The sequence below is a fragment of the Pituophis catenifer genome, unplaced genomic scaffold, assembly GCF_029215685.1.
Source record: "Pituophis catenifer annectens isolate HBS135680 unplaced genomic scaffold, rPitCat1.0.hap2 SCAF_5, whole genome shotgun sequence".
NCBI classification, from domain to species: Eukaryota; Metazoa; Chordata; class Lepidosauria; order Squamata; family Colubridae; genus Pituophis; species Pituophis catenifer.
In genome coordinates, this window is record NW_027256885.1 from 34,354,814 (window position 1) to 34,370,001 (window position 15,188).

The window sequence follows — 15,188 nt, forward strand, 5'->3', positions numbered from 1 at the left end:
ATCCCATTCCATACTCTAATTCCATCCAAACTGGACTATGATCCGTTAAAACTCTTTAGATCTTCATCTTCTTCACCCTAGAAAAAAGATCATTAGTAATTAATATAAAATCAATCCTAGAGAAAGTTTGATGTCTATCAGAAAAAAAGGTAAAGTCTTTTTCTTTGGGGTTCCTCTCTCGCCAGATATTTCTCAACTCCATATCATCCATCATTTCAAAAAACGATTTTGGCAATCTTGAACGCGTTGAGATATTCTGCAAGAGCCCCTTCTTATCTTTTTTAGTGTCCAAAACTCCATTCCAATTGCCCAGTAAAATACATGATTTATAATCCCATTGTAATAACTTGGAATGTAAAAGCTTATAAAATTTTTCCTGTGGTTGGTTCGGTGCATAGACTCCAATTAAAAGTATTTTTTCTCCTTTTATTAAAAGTTCAATTGCTATAAATCTTCCTTGATCATCTGCTTCAATTAATTTGGCAATTAAATCTTTTTTTTAGGTATATAACTATACCGTTCTTCTCAGGAACAGATGCAACGAAATGTATACCTAACATTTAGTCCTGAGTCCGAAAGGAGAAGGGCGGTATATAAATCTAATCTAATAATAAAAGATAAAGATAACCTTGCATTTATTAAATATTTTTGATCTTTACTTCTAATATGAGTCTCTTGTAAACAAATTACATCATTTTTAAACTGTTTCAAATAATGAAATATTTTTCTCCTCTTTTGTGGTGAATTTAGGCCATTAACATTCCAAGTCAAAAATCTAGTTGCCATTCTTGGCCCCCTGAAGCTTTTGGAGCATGTGCTGGAAATCTCCATGCATTTTACCTTTTGGCTTTGCTTCTCCCACTGCTTCTGTTTTTGTAGTGTCTTGAATCATCTGAAGTTGCTGCACTCTTAATTCTTCTTGATGCTTGGATGCCGCTGTCTTTGATCCTTAGGTTCTTCTATCTCCAAGACTGGAACAGTAGTCGAAAGTTGTATTAATTCTTCTTGAGTAATCAAAGCTCCCTTTTGGACCTGTGCCAACATTTCTTCCTTCTCCCCCTTTCCTGGCCCCTCTGCTTCTGGCTTCTGGGGGCTGTGGGCATCCAGCCTTTAGTACATTGGTATAAAAATCTCTTGCCTTCCACACTGAGTTAAGGTGATATCTTTCTCCTGAATAGTTCACCACTAGTCCAGCTGGAACTTCCCATCTGTACTGTATCTGACGGTTTCTCAGTTCTTCCACCAGAAAGGCATAATCCCTTCTGGCTCTCAACATTTTGGGGGGGATCTCTTGTCAGTATTAAAACCTCCTGCCCCTGCACTTGAAGTTTATTTTTAAAAGTGACTTGTAGGATTTCATTGCGTATTCTCCTTGTTGTAAAATAGACTACAGTGTCTCTTGGTAAATGTTTCTGTCTGGCAACCCATGAATTGACACGATAAATTTTGTCAATTTGCCATTCAAGATTTCCTTTTTGATCTCCCATTATCTGTGCAAATGCTTCTGAAAAGATCTCTCTCAAATTCTCTTGCTTATTTTCTTGGAAGCCTCTTATTCTCAAAGCAAATTCCATATCTCTATATTGTCCATTATACCCTGGACTTAATGAAGCACAGTGGACCAACACCAGCAGATGACAAGGCTCCCCAAATCAACACAGACTGTGGAAACTTCACACTGGACTTCAAGCCTCTTGCAGTGTGTGCCTCTCCATTCTTCATCCAGACTCTGGGTCTTTGGTTTCCAAATGATTCCTACTGAACCAGACTGAGAGACCATTTAAAGGCTCAGGAACCCTTTGCAGGTGTTATGGCTTAATTAGCTGATTAGAGTGGGACACATTGAGCCTAGAATATTGAACCTTTTCACAATATTTTAATTTTCTGAGATTGTGAATTTGGGGTTTTCATGAGCTGTAAGCCATAATCATCAAAAGTATGACAAATCAAGGCTTGAACTATCTCGCTTTGCATGTAATGAGTCTATCATATATTAGTTTCACCTTTTAAGTTGCATTACTGAAATAAATGAACTTTTGCACAATATTCTAATTTTTCGAGTTTCACCTGTATATATATATCACGGGTCTTTTCCCATGTAAGATTGACAGTATCTTGGCAATGTTTCGACGAGATCCCACTTGTCATCTGTAGGCTGGTGTCTTCGGCTTCGTGCATGTGTGAGCAAAGCATGATCGGAGATGCCGTCTCTCTATTAATACTGGTGGGGAGGTGGGAAATGTCACCAAGATACTCTCAATCTTACATGGGAAAAGACCCGAATACACCAAGACTTGCATACCTGTACCCGTGAAAATCTACGAAAACAAATATATATAATATAAAAAGGGACAGAACCTCTTTAAATTTTGGCTAGCAGGGACTGCTTAAAGGAGTGAGTCAGCAGCTGAGGGCTGCATTACAGTAGCGATCGGATAGCTACTAAGGCAGCATTGTCACGTGGATCGTTTGGAGCAGTGAGAGTGGCAGAGGCTTGAAACAACCATCGCTGCTGCTGGGAGAGCCGGGGCTCCGGTTTTCCGTCCTTTTTGTGCCGTGAGAGAGTCGTGGAGCAGCGAATTTGCGCTGATCGGAGGGCCGATAGCCGCCATTTGGAGATCGTTTGGAAGCCTTCTGAAGCGCAAGTAGACCGTGTTGCCGGTTTCTAGGCACAGGTGGCTGGCGGTTGAAGCCGTGTTGCTGGTTTCGCGCCATTGCTAGCACGTGGGTGCTTCTGCTGTTGCTGCTGCTGCTGTTGCTGTTTGCAACACATAGCATTACAAGCCGTGTTGCCGGTTTGGCGTTGAATTGGGGCCTTGGTCTGCGCAGTGAGTAATAAGCCTAGGATTTCCTAGCACTATTTTCCCAATTAACCACCTTGTACTTATATTGACCTTCATAGTACCTTAGTAATGGCAAATTCTAGTGATTCAGAAGGGTCATCATCTAGTCTGCATCAGGCAGAATGTTCTGCTCCTAAAAAGCCCAGATTACGTTCTAGCAAGGTGGCTGCCAGTTCTCAGACCAAACAGGCCAAAATCTCATCTGCAGCAGCTGAGAAAGATGCTCAAAGAATGGAAAAGACCTTAGAAAAGCATTTTGCAAAAGCCCAGAAAATAGCTGGCATTCCTACTTCACCAGTTCCTTCTGGGAGACAAAGTGGGCCTGATAAGGAGTTGAATCCCAGTACACAGGATGAACCTAATTGGTCTCCTAATGTACCTCAGGAGTCTTTGGAATGCCAGGCTGTTCCTTTTCAGGATGAGGCTGATCAGGCTCCTGTGCTGCCTGTTTCAGGTGCATCACCTGTTCCTGTTAACAGACAGGCTGTTCCATCTGCAACTTTTACACCCACAGCAGCTGGGCTCCACCCTCAAGAGACTGTAGCACAGGGGTTTTCTGCAGAATTGCGTTTTGCTATAGTGCAGACTATTTCTCAAGGCATTGATGAAGCCTTGGCTAAAAGGGGTTTATTGGCTCCTTCACAGCCAGGCCCTTCTAGACCTGATCCCTTGCACCATCAGCATAGAGACAAGGGTCATACGGAGGATTCCCATTGCACCTCCCAATCGGTTCACAGCGAGGCTTCGCTGGAAGGAGATGAGGAATTTGGGGAATTTGAATTTTCAGATGAGGAAGGGATGATTCCAGATAGACCCACATATTCAGGTCTTTTCAGGCCTCATCTTTTTAAGACCTTATTACTTATGGCCAAAGCTACGGCCAACGTGGGTAGATTAGATAGTTCTAGCACAGATCCTCTGCAGTCTCAGGATCTTTGTGCTAGTCTTTTTACAGAACAGGCCACAACACAAAAAGTCATTCCTTCTCCAAAATTTTTTGTTGATGTCATTCAACGGCAGTGGAAACAACCTGCTTCAGTCCCTGCACCCAGTGGCATGGATAAAAGGATGTACACAGCGGAGAAGGAGCTTGAGGAACTTCTTCAAATTCCATCTGTAGATGTTCCTTTAGCTAACTTGGCTTCAGCTACTCTTCTCCCTTCTGACACTGCTGAAGGGTTGAGGGCTGATGATAAAAAAGCAGAGTTAGCTGCACGTAAAACTCAACAAGCAGCAGCTTGGGCAATTAAATCTGCCTCAGCAGCTTCATTTTTTTCTAGGACAACAACTCTTTTATGGTTGAAGCAAATGCAGGCTAGGGTATCTCCTGAAGATACCCGCCTTCAACAAGACTTTAGTAAAATCATTGCTGCAACTGAGTATTTGGCTGATGTGACTCTTAACGCTACCAAATTTGCTTCTAGAGCTCTGGCATCCAATGTTACTTCTAGGCGTTTACTGTGGCTATGCCAGTGGCAGGCGGACATGAGGTCCAAATGGTGGTTGGCTACAGCCCCTTTTAAAGGACAGCAGCTGTTTGGGGAAGTGTTAGACCCTATCCTAGTTGAGGGCAAGGATAAACGTAAGGTCCTGCCTCAGACCTCTAGAAGGTCAGACAGAAGGTCTCTCTTTTACCACAGGCAGCCCTTCCGGACTGCTGAGGTGGGATATTCCACCTCCCAGTTCCATAGACAATACTCTCACGGCATGGACAGGTCTACTTTTCGAGACAGGGCTAGGCAACCACAATCTAGACGTCCCTTCAGGGGCGCAGGTGGAAGGCCCTACCGTCGTTCAAAGTCACTCACGGGTTCAGGTCCCCATTGGCGGCAGGTTAAGGATGTTTGCCGACCAATGGAGGGTCACCACCACAGATGCTTGGGCCCTACAGATGGTAAATCTCGGACTGACACTGGAATTTTGTTCCAACCCCCCACGACGATTCATTCATTGTCCTGTTCCCAGGGATGCCTCCAAGAAACTTATGATGGAGGCAGAGATCCAGCACTTGCTGGATATCAGGGCCATAGAACCAGTACCAGAAGGACAAAGAGGGTTGGGGTTTTACTCAATCCTCTTTCTAGTTCCCAAAAGTTCGGGCGGCCAAAATGCTATATTGAACCTAAAGGAATTAAATGTTCATATAAAGTACAAAAGTTTTAAGATGCAATCCCTTCAGACAATCTTGGGGGGCATCAGAAAAGGGGATCTCCTAACATCCATAGATCTCAAGGAAGCGTCCATAGATCTCAAAGAGCCTTGGTACTACAGTGGTTTAAAGCACCTTGTTATTAACACAGCTGCCTGCAATTTACTGCTGGTTCGAATCCCTCCAAGGCTCAAGGTTGACTCAGCCTTCCATCCTTTCTAAGGTAGGTTAAATGAGGACCCAGTTTGTGGGGGCAATAAGCTGACTTTGTATAAATATACAAAAGAATGAAGGCTATTGCTTAACGCACTGTAAGCCGCCCTGAGTCTCCGGAGAAGGGCGGCATATAAATCAAATTAAAAAAAAAAAAAAAAAAAAAAGCGTACCTCCATGTGGCCATCAGATTGTCCCACAGAAGGTTCCTCAGGTTTGCCTTTGCAGGACATCACTGGCAATACCGAGCTCTACCCTTCGGCCTTTCGTCAGCCCCATGCACATTCACCAAATTGCTGGAAGTAATAGCGGCACATCTGCGGGCTCAGCCGATCCGGCTGCAGTGTTATTTGGACGATGTTCTAATTCAGTCGTTGTCTCTCAGGCAGGCAGAACTGGATCTTCAAGTTACAATCCAAACCCTTCAGGAACACGGCTTTTCCGTGAACTGGGACAAAAGCCAGTTGACACCATCCACCAGGTTAACTTATTTAAGGGCAGTAATAGACACCCAGTTATCACAGGTATCCCTATCTCAGGATCGCAGGGACAGCTTGAGGGAGTTGGTAGCTCGAGTCCAGTCCTTACAGCTAGTTCCTGTATTGCTCCTTTCCCAGTTATTAGGGAAAATGATATCCTGCCTGGCGATAATTCCCTGGGCTCGGTTACATACAAGGGCCTTACAATGGTTCCTTCTGCCCAGTCAGCGGTCAGGGCGCAGCAACTCACTATGCAGGGTCAGGGTTCCTCCACAGGTTCTTCAGTCCCTGAATTGGTGGAAGTCAACAGCCATGGACAGAGGTTGCCTTTTTCGAAACCCTCCCAGGCTGGTGTTAACATCGGACACCAGCCTCTTCGGTTGGGGGGCTCACTTGAATGCCAAGGTGACTCAAGGGCGGTGGTCTCAGAAGGATCTCCTCAACGATATCAACTGGCTGGAGCTGAGAGCAGCCCACCTGGCACTGCGCCACTTTCAAGCAGAGTTATCGAATCATCACATTCTTTTGTTGATGGACAACGTCACTGCCAAGGCGCATATCAACAGACAAGGAGGCACTCGCTCCAAGATCCTCATGCGCGAAGCAAGGAAGTTGGGTCTCTGGGCGGAACAACACCTGTCTCTGCAGGCGGAACACATTGCTGGGACAGCCAATTGCACAGCGGATTGGTTAAGCAGAGCAACAGTAGACCAGTCCGAATGGCGACTCCACCCAGACCCCTTTCACCACATAACGGTTTGCTTCGGGACTCCGGTTATGGACTTATTTGCCACTCCACAAAACACCCATCTGCCTCGGTTTTTCTCCCGGTGCTGGACACTAGCAGCCGAAGGGACCAACGCTCTTCGTTGTCTGTGGCCGGCCAAACTCCTGTATGCGTTTCCTCCAATCCCACTAATCCAGAAGGTAATCCGGAAAATATTGGAGGAAGAGGCGAAGGTGTTGTTGGTGGTGCCCCATTGGCCGTGACGCCCATGGTTCGCGGATCTGATGTCACTGTCCATATCGCGCCCCTGGATATTACCACCACACAAGGTCTCCCTCAGCCAAGGGGCCCTTCAACACCCGGAACCCCAATGGCTCAAGCTGGCCGTTTGGCACTTGAGCGGGAGACCCTGAGGAAAGAACGTTATTCACCAAATGTGATTTCCACCATTCTTGCTTCTAGGAAACCGTCGACAATCCGGATTTATAATGCCACTTGGTCATCATTTTATTGCTGGTGCACCAAAGAGAACCTGGTTCCTACATCTGTAACGGTTCCTCAGGTCCTGGATTTCCTGCAACAGGGCCTGGAGAAGGGGTTGTCTGCCAATACCCTATGTCGTCAGGTTGCAGCCTTGGCAACCATCTTGCCAGGTGAGGGAGCTGTTCCTCTGTCTCACCATCTGAGGATCCGTAGCTATTTGAAAGGAGCTGGCAACTTATTACCTCTAACAGTCCACAGATACCCAACTTGGGACTTGTCAGTGGTTTTGCAGGCTCTCACATCACCACCATTCGAGCCGTTAAGGACTACCACTCTCAGACTATTTACATTTAAAGTTGCCTTCTTGGTTGCGATTACATCTGCACGCAGAATATCCGAACTTGCTGCTCTTTCGGTGCGCCAAGATTTGTGCATTTTTCACCCGGACAGGGTCATTCTTCGCTTGGACCCTACATTTGTGCCAAAGATAAATACCTTATTTCACAGGGCACAGGAAGTTATTCTACCGGACTTCTGTCCCAACCCGAGACATCCGCGAGAGAAACAGTGGCATACCTTAGACGTTCGACTGGCCTTAAAGAGATACATCAAATGCACAGCTTCCTTCCGACGAACGGAAGCCTTGTTCATGTCATTCCAGCCCACGTCTATGGGAAAGAAAGTATCACCATCCACCATTGGACGTTGGCTCAAGACTTGCATTACCTTAGCTTACGAGCAACAGGCCAGGCCTGTGCCCCGTCGCATCACGGTTCATTCTACGCATAGTGCTGCCACTACCGCTGCCTGGGCTACGCAAGCCTCGATTCTGGAGATTTGCAGGGCTGCCACTTGGGCTTCTCCTTCTCCATTTGTGCAGAACTATAAACTGGACCAGTATGCATCTGCGGAAGCAGCTTTTGGGAGACGGGTTTTGCAGAGAGTCCTGCTGGCCGAGGGGACCCTGGACCAATCTGTCTCCCGCCCTGTAACAATTTAGCTTGGGTATATCCCATGCTTGGACTCTCCAAGCAGCGCACAGGAGAATGAACGTTGGACTTACCTTAAACGTTCTTTCTATGTGCGCTGCAGGACAGTCCAATCCCACCCTGGCTTGTCATGGTCCGGGGTCCAGGAGTGGTCGGTTCTTCGGTGGACTGTGTCTTCTTCGGTTCCTGGTCTCGTTGAAAAAAAGTGAGGCTCGGCCGGGAGGAAGTAGGCTTGGCCAAAGAAATTTCCAACTCAGTTCTCTGACATCACAGACAGAATTAACCCATGCTTGGACTCTCCTGCAGCGCACATAGAAAGAACTTTCAAGGTAAGTCCAACGTTCAATACAAAACACCAAAATATTAAAAAAAAAACACAACTAACAAAACATTAAAAAGAAAAAGCGTCTTAGGAAAAAAAAGACTTAACACATACACATAGAATCCTCCCCAGTTGAATGCTGATTAATATAATACAACAAAGTTAGTTTCCCACCCCTTGCAAAACAGGCCAAGAGTTTTAAACTACTAAACTACCGGTACTAAATCTGTTTACAAATTGTTAACCTGTCATCTTTATACTATATTAATAAAATAGTTAACAGGAAAAACAATAATAAACATATTATATAAAAGTAGTAAAATTATTAATAATAATAATAGAAAGACAAGTTTGAAATTCCAAAACCCTCTGTTAACAAACTTATTGTAATCAACTCGTAGAAAATATACCACAGCTTCAATGCCAGATCACCCCAAAAATTAACTGTAATTGGTCCCAGATCAAATATCCACGTTTGTTTCTTAATGCCATCTCTTATCAGTTGATGATTGATTAAATACAATAAAACCAATCTCCAAAACCTATCTTCCCCCCCAAAAAAAGCCAGATGAGATCATTCCCCAATTAAATGTAATACGTTCATTCCCCACTCTCCTTCAAGCCCCTTAAAAAAGACCCATTTACCCTTTATCCACCCAGAGGGTTCTCAACTATTATATAAAAGTACAGGTTTAAACTTCAGGAAGGTGTATGAAGTTGACTAATTTGTGGATCCATATGTCTTCCCGGCCAATTTACTACCAGAAAATCACACTTGGCTCTGAATATTTTCTGTGTTGCTGTTTCTGAGTCTATATTTGCTAACGAATTGCTGCTTTAAAAACAAATTCCTTTTGTGGATCTAAAGTATTTAGGATCGTTTTTTTCAGAATATTTTCCATGGTCTTTGAGTTCATCAAACCTTTTAGAAAAAAAATCAGCTAGAGATTGCATGTTGCTAAACTCCCCCCCCCCCCCGTGTCAGCCCCCTCCTCCTCTCTGTAATCCAATGTGTTGTTGCTCAGTGGAGTAGATAAGCAGAACAGGAAACAAAAGGAACTATTTTGATCAAAAACCTTTTTTCAAGTAAAAAAATACAGATTCCTTGCAGTGAATATTCAATAAGATATAGTCCAAATATAAACACTTTCACCATCCACAGACACATGCCGTGTTTCCATATGAGAAAGCAGAAGCTGGTGTAAACAACCAAATAAAGAGAAAGAAGAAAAAGCAAATGGGTTTGAAATAAATCAGCATTCAGCCTGCTAATTAACATTTGAAAATAAAGAACAAAAATAAATGTTCAAAAAGTGAAGTTAAAAGTCCCAGGCATGCTTATGAAAATGTTCTCCCGGTAGGAAGAGATGTAAAGAGACTATTGACTTTCCGACTACTCCCACAAAGTGCTGCAATCTTCAAGATTCCCCTTCCCAGGTGGGTCCACAGCTGTCTGAAAGTCATCTTGGCTCATTTATAAGTGCCCCCATTCAAATCCAGGAGGCAGGGCTGGCAAAGAACCAGCTCTGGTAGCAAACACAGCAGATCGTGGGTAAGAGAAGAAAAAAGGCCTCACCCTTCAGCAGCCATCTTGAGGAGGAGTCGGGGGATATCTTCTGTTAGATTTGGTAATCATTGGAATTGGGATTTTAAAATGGAGGAATTAAATGAGACCATTATCACCTTATCTTTTCCAAGTCAGTACTGTATCAAGAGAAAAGCCTTTCCCAACCTTAAGTTTTCTGGATATATAATATTACAGTTCTTATTATTCCCAGAATATTCTCTTTGGGAATGATTGTAGTCCCTATTGTTGGGAAGACTGATCTAGACTGTCCAAAGCAAGGACAAGACAAAATGGTGAAGACTGACAATCATTATCCATATTAGTCTTGTATCAAGGCACTATTGAGTTGTTGAGATAATTAAACCAATCTTTTCCTATGAAAATTAGTTGCTGGCCCCTGAATCCAGGGGAAAAATGATAAATTTCATCATTGAGTCTCACATTGGCAAACAAAACGGCTATCTGTGATTTTAATACTGAGCTTTAAGTAATATAGTGTGATGAATTTACATTGGTCCCTTGATGGACTATCTAAAAACTAAGTCCGCATGGAACCTTTCAGTTCTATAACTTTCCTTATTCAGACCAGATAACTGGCTGTGCTAATTCTGAAAAATATGTGAACAATCATGTAACAATCTCCCTAAAAAGACCATGTACTTGCATATTTATTTGTTTTCATAAAATACGCCTTCCAATAAAATACATGAAAGAAGTAGAACCAATGGAAATCAAATGCCTTTTCCCTTGTTATTTCTCCCTCTTGATACATGCAAGCATGTGGAAATTGGAAGAAATAAGAATTTCTCTTTTGAGGATGGGATTTCTGTGTTAAAAGTGAATGTTTCCTCTCCTCTGAAAGTCGGGTGGCTGACCTCTCAGATAAGACAGTAATTTGAGGCTCCAATTCCGTATTCAGAAGCTTTGAATTGTAAATTTATTGGCATTAGTAGAATGTACGGGCTGAAAATAACTATTCAGGCCTAATTGTACGTATATCAGAGAATAGTTCCTGATTAGTTGCCGCCCATCATTCCACATGGTGGTGTTCATATCCCATCAGAAATCTTCGGTGCTCTGAAAAAATCAGTAGGTTTTTATTATAGGCCCATTCCGCTTTATTTAAAATGTCCTAGAAGGTAAGATTCAGTACAAAGGGTGGTTTCAGGTAAGCATACTGCAATTCTTGCCTCTGATTGACCTCTTCATTGGAAAAGACGCAGCTTCATCTCCTTTCTACGATAAACTGGAGGTGGATTAGTGACTCTGGTCTACTGGCTACCTTACCTGGAGAGGAGCCATGAGACTAACTTTGTAAGAGATGATGGTGTGTCATCGTGTCCAATATCAAACTTGACTGACTGATTCTCAGGCTGATGAGTGGCTTCAAAGACCAGAGTGACATTTTTGCTATGAGACACATTTTGGTGATGACAATTCAGTTTTTTTAATGGAGAAGGGAGCATGACAGACAGTTGTGAAATGCATCCCTCATCAAAGCTTGCCTGAGTAAACCAGACAAGGGGAAAATGTTCTCAGTGGTAAGACCTTATAGAGTTAGCATTAATTTTCTTAAAGGCTTTTGCTCAAATATATTAGTTTTTCAATATTTTTGAAGTAATACTTTTTCTGACTGCAAGTCTGTTCACTAGAATCCATTTCTATGAGAATTACCATCCCCCTAAGAGGAAATGATGATGAACATTTCTGCATTATTTCTATGTATACACATAGGAGAGAAATTCTGTCATATTTCTTTTGTATGTCCCCATGAGTTCATTTTCCTCCAGTATGTATATAACCTTGCAAACCTTATTACTTTTAAAAATTTGTGGGTTTTTAAACCCAACCACTAATAATTTCCCTTGCAATTTTGTACAAACACTGTTCTCTTTCTAGTCCCAGATGTTTTAATTAAGCCATTACATTTTAATTTCCTAAAAATATTCCACATCAAAACAAACAGAATCATTGTGGCCATTTCTCAAGGGTACAAGCAGTTTGGTAGCCAAACATTATTGGTACTTTTTTTTAGTTATCTGAAGTTTAAAGCTGTTTTTTTTTTCCCTTAAAAATATTTCTGAAATGCCCAGATTGGAGATTTAATTTTATCTAGTACTTAATTGTCACACTTATAATTCATTGCCACATATAAATAGCTTCAGTAGGTTTGGGGCTATAGGGTGAGACTCCCAAGGCTTGCGAGGTCCCCTGAAAGGATAAAGTGCCTAAGCTCTTAAAAGATTTTACCTAGTTTTGGGAAATGGGTTGAGAATGGGGGAATTGGGCAGGGGCTGGCAGGAGTGTGAATCTGAGTGTCCGACTTCTGCTGCTGAGACAGGTAAGGCAGGGAAGGTCGGCTCAGCAGCTAAAATGCAAAACCCAAAATACTGCCCCAGCCGGGGGCGCCCAGGCAGGGGGAAGCTGCGCCTCGGGCCCCAGCGCTAGCAGCCCGATGCAGTGAGTTTGAGGAGTTAGAAGTTGCAATGGTTTTGTAAGTAGTTTCTCCAGGTAAATGTTTTTATTTCCTTATTACATATTAGCTGTGCTGGCCCTACCCTTCCTTTAGCAAGTTCCTTCAGAATAATGCCCTTCCCTAAAAATTAGCTTAGAGATTTGCAACTGGGTGACAGTGACAAGGGTGGTATGGAAGGATAAAGTGGGTTGGATTTCTTAAGGGAGGGGACCAGCCAGTTCTGCTGAGGGTTCTTACTCTATTTTTTGGTGCATATTATCTTTTCTTTCCAGTCAAACCTTCCACTACCTCTGTAACGTAGAAGAAAATTCTGTTTCCCTTTTCAGTTCAATTTTTCCTTAACCTGTTTTTTAGTATTTTAACCCCAGAAGCTCTCACTTTGAGCAAGGGATTTGGCCCAGCTTATTTGGGACTGGCTGGTTAGGGATACTATTAAAGGAACAGTAGCTTCTGGCCCACTCTAAAGTGAGCTGGAAGAACTAGATGAAGGAATGGTTTTTACCCAGACTTTTTCCCTCTGGGCAAGTAATGTAATGTGAATGTTTTGACTGCTCAATAACAGGGGGGGGGGGGGGGTTGCATTATGCGATGGAACTGGGCTTGCTCCACAACCTGAAGGATTTATAGCTGTTGTGGCCAGGTTATTTCTGAAATGTGCTTGCTGCTTCCATTATTCTGCAGTAATGTAGATTTTGTTCTGGGCAAGCACTCTACTCCGATTTCCTCATAGAAAACTTTAGGCAAGATTTCCCGAAGCAGGTGTGGAGCAATCCCTTGCCCAAGGAATCATTGGAGCCATAGGAGCTGCCTCTGAATCCTTTCCATATGATTAGTTTTTGGGGGAGGGTGGGCTTGTTTATGTACACTGTAGATAATGGCAATTCCATTTGCCCTTCCCTTTCCCCTGGATATTCCTCCTAATCTGTTGCAGCGGCATACAAGCACGCGGATGGGAAAAAAATTGATGGCAGGCGAGTGCTAGTGGATGTAGAGAGAGGACGGACGGTGAAGGGATGGCGCCCACGTAGACTGGGTAAGCATGTGGAAAAGCATCAAACATAGCTGCTGTAATAATTGGTTCCAAATCCAATCTTTTTAAAAGTTCTGAAAAATGTACTGGAGTACTGTGTGCAGTTCAGCCTCTCATGTTAAGTTGTGCACATCAGCAGATTCAATGTAATCATATGATGCATTCTAAATAGGCTTTTGTTAAGCTAATTAACTGTACTTTTAATTCACATTAAGCCATAATTTGAACTGTGCTTTGTTGAATAAGTTGTAATACTCTGTGTTTTACTTACCCGAAGGCATGAGTGGGCTTCATAAAATACATAAAATACAATTTAATATATAGATAAATAAAATATGATAAAATTATATTTCGGTATCACCCCTACAATCTACCCCAATCAGTCCCACATATGCTGATCTCAACCGAACCATTTTGCTTAAGTACTGTGCTGTGTTAAATGTTATTTTCAGATTCTGGCCACACAGAAGGTAGTAAGTTGTTTTGATATGGGGATCCCAATGGGTCATTTTTTTGGTATATAGACCAAGGTACCTGTCTCTCACCCTCTTATACAGGCAACAGTCAAATAGGATGTGAGCCAGGTCTTCTACCTCTGCCGCTCCACAAATACAGAGATGTCCATTATAGGGTATAGAATGGAATCTCCCATATCTGAGCATTGTGTCAAGCTGTTTGAATCTTGCTCGTGTAAATATCTCCCTAAGATGTTTTGGCAATTGTAACATTAAATAGCTGTCTATTTGAAAAGTATGTTTATATTTGCTCAGCCATTTCAAGTTACCCACCTTACTAAGGATAGCTATATCATTTTGTGCTTCTATATCCTTAATTCTTTGGGCAGCTCTTTTTTTAAATCGTTCACCTGTTACGCAAGAGACAGGAAGGCCACAGCTTCTTACAAAATTTGTCAGTTTAGTGATCCAATAGGTTTGTAGTTGTGATTTTATCTGCTCTAGTAAACATAACTTGGGGAGTCTGTCAGTCTCCATTTCGTTGATTTTGCACCAGTAGTCATATGCTCTGATTTTAGACAGTGCATGAATTGTATGAATTCCCAATTCAGCTCTAACTGCTACAGCAGATGTTCTTAGATCTACACCCAAAATACATCTCAAATGCTGAGACTGTGTTTGTTCTAATACTGTAGTAGAATATAGACCCCAAACCTCTGCTGCATACAAGAGCATAGGGGTAACCTTAGCTTTTTATACTTGGTAACTATGAATGTTTAATTTAAGCAGTAAATTCAAACAAGCTTTTGCTCTAAGTGTACTCCGTTGATGGCAAGCCCAAGATACAGTCTTGGAAACTTCATGCTAAACAAAACCAAACTTCATTATGGCTTAGCATTAAATGTAAACCATTGTTAACAAGATACAAGTAATCCCCAGGTTATGAGTGTTCCCTTAGCAAACGTTCGAAGTTACGTGATAAGCACCCCCTAGTGTTTACGAACAAGTCCCGAAACTACGAATTTTGCAGCACCACAGCAGTTGTTCACCCTTACAAACCCTCCAAAGCTCCATTTTGGCTGTCAAAGTGCCGGATGAGGCCTGCACAGGCCTAAACGGAGCATCGGAGGAGCAAGCCCGTCCCTCTGAACCTCCATTTTGGCCTGCAAAGTGCCAGGCAAGGCCTGTGCAGGCCTAAATGGAGCTGCAGAGGGGCACGCGTGGCTGAGAGGCTGGAGAGGAGACAGCTTGCTAGATCTTTGCATGTTAACTGACACAGCACAGCAGGTTGGGGGGGAAAGCAATTGTGGGGAGCATGAGGTATTTCAGTGGGTTGGGGAGGCCTTGGGTGGTCTTAAGCAGGTGCCCTGTTCTATTACTAGCCCCCCCCCCCGCCTTCCCCACCCTGAAATACTTAGCAAATGCGTGGGCGAAAGGAGGGAGTGATTCTGTTCA

At 43.0% G+C, this 15,188-nt stretch overlaps 1 protein-coding gene across 2 annotated transcripts in view; it reads left to right on the plus strand.

Annotated features, from left to right (window-relative positions):
* SNRNP70 (small nuclear ribonucleoprotein U1 subunit 70) overlaps nt 1-15,188 on the plus strand; it is an 85,085-nt gene that overhangs the window by 61,387 nt on the left and 8,510 nt on the right. For both annotated transcript variants that reach the window (XM_070944390.1, XM_070944391.1), the window contains exon 8: nt 13,180-13,281. In XM_070944390.1, coding sequence (XP_070800491.1) covers nt 13,180-13,281 — 102 coding nt within the window. The remainder of the gene's footprint in view (nt 1-13,179; nt 13,282-15,188) is intronic.